At 54.2% G+C, this 10,400-nt stretch overlaps 3 protein-coding genes across 3 annotated transcripts; 1 reads left to right on the top strand and 2 right to left on the bottom strand.

Moving 5' to 3' along the window:
* Positions 1-459: 459 nt before the first annotated feature.
* MONBRDRAFT_22705 (uncharacterized protein) lies at positions 460-4,080 on the bottom strand (the record flags this gene model as incomplete). The annotated part of the gene is made up of 5 exons (XM_001742900.1): positions 460-2,076; positions 2,206-2,290; positions 2,663-2,935; positions 3,481-3,676; positions 3,741-4,080. The coding sequence occupies 5 exons, from the start codon at positions 4,078-4,080 to the stop codon at positions 460-462; spliced, it is 2,511 nt and encodes an 836-aa protein (XP_001742952.1).
* A 336-nt stretch (positions 4,081-4,416) lies between these two features.
* Positions 4,417-6,490, top strand: MONBRDRAFT_31115 (uncharacterized protein; the record flags this gene model as incomplete). Its single annotated transcript, XM_001743219.1, has 9 exons — positions 4,417-4,553; positions 4,651-4,768; positions 4,812-4,932; positions 5,064-5,115; positions 5,210-5,361; positions 5,478-5,530; positions 5,607-5,867; positions 5,987-6,065; positions 6,161-6,490. The coding sequence occupies 9 exons, from the start codon at positions 4,417-4,419 to the stop codon at positions 6,259-6,261; spliced, it is 1,074 nt and encodes a 357-aa protein (XP_001743271.1). The 3' UTR covers positions 6,262-6,490.
* Positions 6,491-8,868: 2,378 nt separating this feature from the next.
* Positions 8,869-9,738, bottom strand: MONBRDRAFT_1800 (uncharacterized protein; the record flags this gene model as incomplete). The annotated part of the gene is given in 4 exon segments (XM_001742899.1): positions 8,869-8,956; positions 9,053-9,156; positions 9,249-9,449; positions 9,466-9,738. Coding segments are annotated over 4 exon segments (666 nt in total), but the record flags the coding sequence as incomplete, so codon positions are not given.
* Positions 9,739-10,400: the final 662 nt, after the last annotated feature.

The following is a 10,400-nucleotide window of genomic DNA, read 5'->3' as shown; positions in this document are numbered from 1 at the left end:
TCGTTTTTTTCACACGTCAATAGAATTCGATTGCTTTGGGGGATGGGGTGAGGTAAGCAGTGCTATGGCGCACAACAGTTGATCTTGGCCAGCGCGCCTTTCGTCAACCACGACACAAGAGGCCCTGAGGGAGGAATTGACACAAGACAAGAGGGAACAAAAAAAAAAGGAAAGAAAGAGTCAAACAAGAATCAAGAAGACAGGACGGACAACACAGCGCACCAACCCATGCATGCTCAGCATGCCATGAAAGGCGAAGGGTACAAAATACGGTACGACACGGTACGACACGACACAACAAGGCACGACAAGGCACGAAACGACACGACATGACATGGCACCACACCAGGATGAGAGAAGAGAAATGGCCGAAAGCGGAGAAAGCGGAGAAAACGCATCATCGAGCTTGTTCGATGACAAGTCCCTGTCGGAAGCGCGGATGCGTGCGTGTTATGTTTCTCAGGGTTGAATCCATCGGCCAAGGGTATTGCCTATAATGTTCTGAGTGAGGGCACCGTGAACTTGTAAAAAGGCAACGAAGCCTTCGAGGCGGTACGGGATGTCGTTGCGCTGGAGGATGGCATTATTCAAACGCCAATACTTGTCGACACGACGAATGAGGTTATGCTTGACCTCTTCACCAATGACGCAGGACAGGACAAAGGCGTATTCGTTTTTGCGCCGCAGCAGGAACGTGGCTGCCACGTCCGATGCCGAGCGCGCTCGCCGCAGCGTGGCTTCGGATTCCTGGCGCGTCATGTTCTCAAAGACCAATTCGTGCAGTTCATGGGGGGCGTTGGCTAGGTCTACTTCTAAGTTGCTGCTTTTCATGTTTTCATAACGGCGCCGGACGGTGCGACCGTCGGCTAAGAGCACTGTCATCTCCAGCGCGTGGTCCTCTCCATCCTCCTCGCCCTCCTCCTCCTCTTCATCGCCATCCACGTTGGTTTCCGATGTGACGGCCCCAGAAAAGAAGGTGCTGGTCAAGGGGTAGGTCGCTGGATCTGGTTCGTCGTCACGGTTGACGTCAGACACTGGTCCCAAAGGGTCGAGCGGGATGACCGACATGGCTGGTGTTTCAGACTGGAGCACATGTTGTTCATATGCATCAGCGTGGTCGCGGTGATTGGTGGCTTCGTGATCAATGGCCCCGGAATCCACCCCGCTAATGGCTTCAACAGACTCTTCCTCGCCTTGAATTTCGGCGTACTGTATATTGACGCGAGGGGAAGGCTCGGGTTGAGGGGCTTCCAACAGAGTGGTGGTGGTAATGGGAATGGGGACGGCATATGGGTCGGCCTCTGGTTGATGATTTTCGCTGTCGCTCGCAATGTTATGCGAGGCGTAGGCGACGTTGGCAATCATGGTGTCCTCGGGCAGAGTAGCATGGGCATGGATGGAGTGACGTTGATGAGACCAGTGCTCGTGCGTGTGGCTAGATGAGCCTTGGCCATGCCAAGACGTGCCTCGGCTCGAAGGATTCAGATGATTGTAAACGCCGGGGCGCGAAGGCTCATCCACCACCTCTCGGCCGTGGAGGTGTGCATAGGCTTGTCCTGGGAGCCGATCGCGCTCCTTTGATTGGGCCAAGTGGTCGTAGGTTGGCAATTGGCTCGACTCCAGTTGAACGATATGGTCGTAGGCTGGATTCGGATGATCATTGTGACCGGGGCCAGCCAGCGAGGTGGCGCCCTGAGCGAGGTGATCGTAGTGATCTGGCTGGGACTCTGCAGTCCAGGCCGGGGCTGCCGGGGCTGCCGGGGCTGGAGGGCCGCTAGAGGCAGTCGACTGGCGCCAGTCATTCGAAAGGTGGTCGTAGGTCGGAGCAGGGCCGACACGACCATCGCTGGCATGGCGGCTGACAGGTTGACTGGTGGGGTTGCTTCCGCCGGCTGAGCCGTTACCGCTGGCACTGTTGACGCTGCCTCCATGGCGGGCATTGCGCGTAACCTCTGCAGCGTTTCGACCCATCTCAGCGGCGGTGCGGTTCTCAAAGATGGGGTTTGTGATCATGCCTTCAGCATCGTCCTTCGCCTGATTCCGGCGCTCGCGCTCGCGATCGCGGCAGACGCAGACCTGGGGGCAACAACAGAAGAAGCAAAAGAGGACGAGGATGACAACGGCAAGGACGATGGCGACGAGCACGAGAATGGTTTTCCACGAGCTATAGTCTGCCGTCCGGAACCACTCGATGCCGCGATCCACCTGCTTGCCGATGGACTCATCATTGCCGCCCTCCGTGGTCGAGACATTTCCCACCGACGTCGTGCCGCTGGGGGTTGTACTCACGCTGCCACACGAATCAATGTGAAGGAGGAGGGCAAGTAGAACAAAAAGGGCGGAGGCCAAGGGTAGTGGCAGCACCCGGGTGGGGGATCGAGGCTGGTGCACAGCCATCCTGGCAGGCTGCCTCAGGTCGCAGAGTGGCTGAAACGGCTGGAGTGGAGCGAGTCTCGGACTCGGGCGTGGCGGCGTAGGCAAACCGCGCACTCATGCCCCAGACCCTCGAAAAGGAACAGGTCCCTTTCCCGCCCCGCCCCCTCCCTGATCGAGTCACACGTCTGCAAAGCTCAACCTGAGTCACGACAACTCGAGATCCGAGGCCGACAAAACCTCAATGCTCGTGCCCCTGCTGGCAAGCCGCGCACAACATGTTGTTGACATGGAACCACAGGGACAGTTGCCAGAGAGAGAGAGAGAGAGAGAGAGAGAGAGAGAGAGAGAGAGAGAGAGAGAGAGAGAGACAGAGACAGAGAGACAGAGAGACAGAGAGACAGAGAGACAGAGAGAGAGAGGGTTTACGGAGAGATTTGGAAAGAGAGAGAGAGAGAGACAGAGAGAGAGAGACAGAGAGAAAGAGGACAACACACAGGCACAAAGACACGAAAGACAAAAGACAACACACTCGGAGACCAAAGCAGAATCAAGGCACGTTCTGGGCTTCGTTCGGTGGCAGAGGGGCGGAGGGGGCCAGGTCTCTGCGTCGGCAGCTTCGACACTTGCAAGCTCATTCACTGCCAGTGTGTGCTTTTGCAAATGAATGTTGGAGGTCGTTTATCATTCGGTGTGGCCGGGTTGAGTTGCGATTGTCCCTGTCACACATACACGTCAAGTATTAACAGCATTTGGCTTAAAAAGGCCCTACACGCGAGTTTGTCTAGGCTCGAGTTCGAACCAATTGACGGTTGGCGCCGTTCTTCCCGCCAGCACCGTCAGCGCAACGCTGCTGGCATGCGTATGGCCATCACGTCAATCCAGGATTGCTCCCACCAACTCCTAGATTCTCTGCCTGCCCATTGTTCCAATGCAACCATTTGCCCATCATTCCTATGGCCTTTGCCTTTTTTTTTATTTTGTTCTCGGCCATCGCTCCATTGTGCCGCATGTGGCACGAACTAGTGGCCGGTGGTGGCGCTATTGACGGTGCTGGTGTGGAAGAGCTGGTTCACGACCTTGCTCTCATCTTCGCCGGACCCTGACCTCGGCTCTCGCTGCCTCTTAATCATTGTTCCAAAGTGGTTTGATCCATCCTCATCCTTTTTCGTCCACGAGCTAATCGTGTTTGAACCACAAAAGCCTTGCACGTCATCAAAAGACAAGAGAGAGAGAGAGGAGAGAGAGAGAGAGAGAGAGAGAGAGAGAGAGAGAGAGAGAGAGAGAGAGAGAGACAGAGAAACTAGAGAGAGTAACCAGAAACCAGAAAGAGATAAACTACATCCGGATGTAGAAAGAGAAACTACTAGAGAGAGAGAGAGAGAGAGAGAGAGAGAGAGAGAGAGAGAGAGAGAGAGAGAGAGAGAGAGAGAGAGCGAGAGAGAGAGAGAGAGAGAGAGAGTGTGTGTGTGTGATGGTGTGTGTGATTTTGATTACAACAGGTGATCTGTGTGTTTGAAATGCATTTGGTACATTTGGACAGTGAACAAGAAGGTACGACACGCCCCCGAGGCCCGAGAGGAGCAGAGCGGTGTGATGCGATGCTACTACTCCTGCTACTCCTGCTGCTGCTGCTGCTGCTGGTGGACAGTCGACTCTTGAACGATGCTGATGGTGTGTGGCGTTTGTAGAGGTGACGTGCGCCATTTATCATCGGATCACGCAAGTCAACAACAGCAAATTCTAGGTAGGTTGGACCACGCCATTTGAGCAGTCCTGGAGGGAAAGGAAGCAGCAGCACGGCCAGACGCCACACCGTCAAGGGCGAACCCGCTTGCTGATTGCGCCAGGCCCCCCGCCCCTCCTTCTCTCTCTCGCTCACTCTCTTTTTTTTTTTGCATGTATTGTCTCTGTCTCCGTCGCCGTCGCCCCTTTGGCCTGGGTGTGGATGCCCGCGCTCTCTCGCGCAATGACTGCTTGAATTTTTTAGACCCCCCCCCCCCTTTTTTTTTCTCTTTTGCTTTTTTTCCGTCGCACGCCATCATGAGCGCTGAAGACCTGGACGCTAGCCGCGTCGACCCGGACAAGGTTGCTCCCCTTTGGGAGGAAGATACCAACGTCAAGAACTGCGTGGGCTGTGATGTCAAGTTCTCCATGATGAAACGCAAGCACCACTGCCGGTCCGTCCTCCGCCGCCTGGCCGTGAAATCTTCCCAAGCCTTGCCTCGTCTTCCTGTCGATGTGTGCACCACAACTTGACTCTATTCGCCCTGGCAGTGCGTGTGGTCGAATCTTCTGCGACACTTGCTCGCCCCACAAGGATGAGCTTCCCGAAAGCTTCGACATGAAGGGGCCTCAGCGCACCTGCGACATGTGCCATCTTAACCTAGAGAAGGTGAGGGCCTTCTTCTCGCACGCCATCTCCTCTTTGGACCAAGTGCTTTTGGGCTCGCTCAAGGCGCATGTCAAAGACTGAGGGTGAAAGCTCATCAAGCAACCTGCCGGGTTGGTTCCCACAGCTGCGTCTAGATGCCGATCCCGCGGCCGCCGACCGTCCTGGTAAGCACCCGACTCGTGTGCAGGGCGCCATATGGCTAAAAAAAAGGGGGGGGGGTGCCATTGACGACTTCCAGTCTTAATCTTGGGCTCGGCACCTCACGACACCAACGCCGCGCGCACAACGCTTCTAGACGTGCCCACCGTACATGCCGAGCTGATGCAAAAGCTGAAAGACTTGTGCAGGTATCCCGCCCGCCCCATTCTCATTCATGCGCTCTGGTGATTCAATCAGTTCCAGAAGCTCAATGCTCTTGGCCACCCCACACATTTGCTGCAGTGAACCCGAGGATCACTGGGCTCGAAAGTTTGACAAGAAGGGTGTCAAGCTTGATGTCAAGAAGATGAAGGACTCGGCCCTGGTGGTCGTCCGCTGCGAGATGCAAGTTGATGCCTCGCTTGGCAAGGTCATTGCCATTTACAACGACAAGTGTACGCCACTCTCCTCCGCTCTTGGGCTCATCGACACCCTACAGCGCTTGATGCTTGGTGGATGTACAGCTCACCTTGCCATATGGCCTGCTGTGTTTTTTCTTGACGGTGCTTAGCACTCTGGGGCTCGTGGCAACCGGACATGCTCAAGTGCCAAACGTTGGAGACGGTATGGTAATGCTGGCCTGTTGCTCACACCTTCTGCACAAAGCCATCGAGACCTAATGCCCCATGGTGATGCGCAGATCAATGAGGATGCCGAGTACATCTATGTGCTGTACAAGGTGCCCGTGCTGGACAACCGTGACGTCTGCATCTACTCGGCCTGGATTAACGGTACTGTCAACGACCCCCAAGCCAAGGGTGCCAAGAGTCTCATCTCCACCTCGGTTGGCCACCCGCTTGGCACATCCGTGCGTGGCACCGTGCGTGCCAAGATCAACCTCGGTCTGGCCCAGTTTGTGGCTTCGGAGAAGGATGGCCGTCCTCATACTACCATCACCTCGGTTAGTGCCAGCCAAGACGCTTGTCCCACCCAATCTACAAAGGAAAGGAAATCCATGAATCTAAAAGGGGCATCCTTGCCCGCCATGCTCATGCCACCCAACTTGCTTTTGAACTGCAGTACTTTCATACGGATCCACGAGGCATTATCCCGCCACGCATCGTGAACAGTGCCATTGGCAAGACCGTCGATCAGATGGGTGCGTGTGTTTTTTTTTTCCCCGGCCCAGCCACAGCCTCAGCCCATGCAACCCCCCTCACTCTGGCTCTATTCTTGATTTTGGCGTCTGGGCAGCTCAAATGATCAAGTTTATGGAGTCATCAGACATCCCCGAGCCCGAAAAGCTACCCGCCGACGGTGATGACAGCGGTGCCACCAAGACGGCTCTTGTCTGAGCCGTGACATCTCCGTTAGCAGCCATGGACCAGCGGTCCGTGCGCACCATCCTTGGGCCCTTGATGCAAACCAAATAGCACGTTCTCCCTTCACGATGACAAAAAGAGTTATCATCATCGTGCCTAGTCGCAACACGCCTGCCTGGCCCCTTGCTCGCGTCGTGTTGTTGTTCGGGATTCAGGTTAAGTCTGATCACGTTCTTGTTTCGCAAATTGATTTTGGGATTTGTGTGCTTGTCATTCGTGGCCTTTTTCCTTCAAAAGACCCTTGCTCCTCAAATCTCTTCCTGCCCCACGTTTCCGGCCTTGCCTTGTGCATTGATCAGAGCTCCACCATCAGAACAAGAAAAAAAACACAAAAAAAAACAAAAAAGAAAAAAAGAAAAAAAGGAAAAAAGAAAAAAAAAAAGAAAACAAGACTCTTTTGTTTCATTTTTTTGTGTGTTATCACAAAACGAAGAGAGAGGTCAGTGAACAAATGCATCTTGGCGCATCGGGGTGTGGCAGGGTGGGGGACGCGACGCAGCGTACACCGACGGGCGACCCGTGTGTGTGTGGGAGGGGAACGGGCAGCGTTGAAGAGTTGCTGGGTTATCGGTTTGATTGACTGAACCACCTTGGGACCTATCCTTGTGATGGCCGTCTTGTTCCAAATTCACCGCCCACTCGGGGTCTCCTTGCTTCTCATGACCTCGGCTTACCATCGTCGGTCATTCGGTGTGCCTTGACCATTTCCTTGCATGATAGGGTTCAATCCATTGTGTGCTTGATTCTGCTTCAGAATTCCTCATCCGTCAACATGGCTGATTTGCAATGGAGCATTAAGAACGGTGACCTTGATGAGGTTCAAAAGATCGTCGAGGCCGAGGTCTGTGCCAGACGCGCTGTCGCTGTCGCTGACGGGCTTAAGCACGGCTTTGGGCGCCTGTTGGGTTCACGATCAACTCTGACCATGGGTATGCTCGATTCTGTCCATCCTCTTTGCCTCAGAGCATCGATGTCAATGCCGAGCTCTCAGGGGGCCGGTGTCCTCTGCATTACGCGGCCGACATGGGTCAGACCGAGGTGATTCAATACCTCGTCAGCAAGGGCGCTGACGTCAATGTGCGTATCATTATAGGCCTCCTTCGCCATGGAACATGCTCTACCTCGTTTTATTCCTCCTGTACCCGCATGCCTCATTCTTCACTGGATTGAGATGATGTGCGCTGTCTGTGCCAAGTGCCTCACATGCTGTCAACTCCACCCCAATCTTTAGAAAGAGGATAAGCACGGCATCACGCCACTCCTGGCGGCCGTCTGGGAAGGTCATGCCAGTTCTGTCAAGGCGCTTCTTGAAGCGGTACGTTTTGCTGTCAGCGGTCCACACATCTCTTTAAGGCTTGCTTCACTTGGCTTGACCGAAACTAATGTGTCGTGTGGGGTACGCAGGGTGCGCGCAAGGACGGCAAGACCCCAGATGGGCAATCTTACCTCAGCGCTGCTGAGTCGACTGCCGTCAAGGCTTTGCTGCAGTAGACAATCCCTTGACCTCCCTCTTTTCTCTTGAATTGTTTTGCTCTGCTTACCGTCCTTTTCTTTTCTTTTTTTTTCTTTTTTTTCGATTTTCCCGCGTCCTCGTTTTGTCGCAACAAGGGCTTGAAGGCCATCTCTGATGGGCGCGAGGCCAGCGATTGTGTGTTTGAGGCGTTTTATGGTCAATCGCATTTGTGTTTGACCTTGGGCTCACGTTTGTGATTCGATTAAAATGCAAAACAATCCCTTGCCATCACCACCTGTCATGGCCAGTGCATGGCACATCCGAGGCACGAAACAGGCAGTGGAAGGAGAATGTGAGGCATGAAGGAGGAAAACAAGAAGCCACCAACACGTCTACTGGCTGCGCTCAAAACAAGATGCGCAAGGGCCATCACACATGGACGTGGAAACCGACAGGCCCAGTAGTCCGTCACAAAATAAGGGTAGGAAAATATATCAAAAGGCCAATAAAAAAAAAAGGGCTGGAACGACAGCAGCGACAGCGTAGGCGAGGGAGTTGAAAAAGCAAAACGGGAAGAATGACGGAAAAAGGTGACCAGCACGACATCATCGCACACGATACGAGCAGCAACAAGGGCACGACCACATCGCAAAATGGTGGTACTCTGATGAGTGATAAGGTGTGCGATGCAATACAAGCAAACAGACACAAACATGGCCCATTGCAGCAACGCTGCCAAAGGCATCCAAGCCACCTGGCCCGCAGGACTGGCCCTTAAGAAAAGAATGTGCATGCAGTACATGCCGCTGTGAGCGTGTGGCGGGGTGTCCTTCGACAGCTGCCCAGCTGTTGGACAAAGGCACTCGCCAAGCTCAAGACAGCCTTCGGCTATGCGGCGACAAACTCTTGCTGAAGCATTTGTTCTGCCGTCGGCCGTGCTGTCCGATCCCGCCGAAACGCCAGCCGCAAAAACAACTGGCAATCGGCAGGCACGCCTAATTAACGGCGTCAAGTTTTGCACCGAAAAGCCACAAAGTGAGCGGTCTCAAGACGCTGTTTAATGCCGCAAAACCGACCCATGACGGCGTACCTTGAGGCGTCAGGTCTGCAAAATCGAAATTGGGCGACCCAATCTTGAAGAGTGCTGCCATAGGTTCACAGTCGCTCAGGGGCGGTCGTGCCGTCAGCATTTCAATTACCGTGCAACCCATACTCCTGCGCAACAGCACGATCGCGGAGTGAGGGGCGCAGTGTCACAGAGCTACCTGCCGGTGGCCGCAGAATTGGATTAAAGAGGCCATGGGTACGGACCAAATGTCAGAACGCCGTCCGTAGCCTTGGCCGGTAACCACCTCGGGGGCCATCCAGTAAGGGGTGCCATGGATGGACTTGAACCCCGTCACAGTCTTGATGGTCTATTGAAACAGAAACCAAGTGCATCGAAAACTTGAGTGTAGGTCCAAGCTTAATGCGACATGAACCAGTTTGTGAGCCGATGTCAACCCACCTGAAGACGTTTAGATGCCCCAAAGTCCGCTAGCTTGATATCGCCTGTTGCCGTGGCCAAAACGTTGGCTCCCTTGATATCACGGTGGACAATTTTGTTGTCGTGCAAGTACTGAAGACCCTCCAATATTTGCCGCGTGTACTTGCGAACAATGTCCACCGAAAAACAGCCATACTCGGCGAGCCGATTGGCGATCGAACGCTACACACGGGAGGACAAGCGGGCAACATGATGAGTGATTTGGGGGGGGGGGGGGGTAGGTAGAGGTGTGTTCGGTGCCATAGTACATGACGATACGTTCGTGGTGGAGTTCTTTCAAGAGCTGAATCTCATCTCGTAGGGCCTGCACCTCACGCTGGCTGTCACCGTTCCCAGCTTCAGGGTGCAGGTTGACTTGCTTGACGGCAAGTTCTGATCCATCCTCCATGTTGAGGGCAAGGAATACTTGACCAAACGCTCCTGAACCCAACAGGCGACCTTTCTTCCAACGCCCGACGCGAGGCATGCTGGTAGATGGCGCTGCCAAAAGAGAAAGAAGCAAACAACAACAGCCATGGAGCAGATCAAGATATGCAAAAAAACATGAGCAAGTTGCACTGCCCCAGTTCCTTGTGTTCCAACCCATGAAGCGTACAGACGTACGTGATTTGGGTTTGGAAAAGGAATTGTGGCGGCCCTCAAGATGTGACTTCTCCTGTCCGGACTCCTTGCGAAATGGCAGCGACAAGGTGGCAGCTGCATGCGGAAAGACGAGATGAGATGGGAAAAATGCCGGATGTCCATACGTTAGTGATGGCAAAGGGCACATACCGTCGCCGTGTGGTGATCGGCCCGTCTCCCAGTCGGGCAGATGCGCGAAATTGCGGGATGGGGCTTGTCGAGGGAGGGTGTGGGGTTTGGAGCGACTGGTTGTGCGCGTGCGGCTACCTCCACGAGGTAGCGTATCACCATAGGCACCGTCCCCATGGATTCCGGATCTAGAAAGGGAAAATAAAATGGCGAGCAAGCAAAAAAGGGAATTTACGACACGATAATCGAGAGGGGGATGGGCAAGACAAAAAATGCGGTTACAAGCAATCCAAACGGGCGTGAGTACGCACTCAACGTCATCTTCATCAATGTTGTGGGTGTTGAAGAGTGTCCGTGAGTCCA

The sequence above is a fragment of the Monosiga brevicollis genome, genomic scaffold, assembly GCF_000002865.3.
Source record: "Monosiga brevicollis MX1 MONBRscaffold_3 genomic scaffold, whole genome shotgun sequence".
NCBI lineage: Eukaryota > Choanoflagellata > Craspedida > Salpingoecidae > Monosiga > Monosiga brevicollis.
The sequence above is the reverse complement of the archived record's forward strand: the minus strand, read 5'-3'. Positions and strand labels throughout refer to the sequence as shown.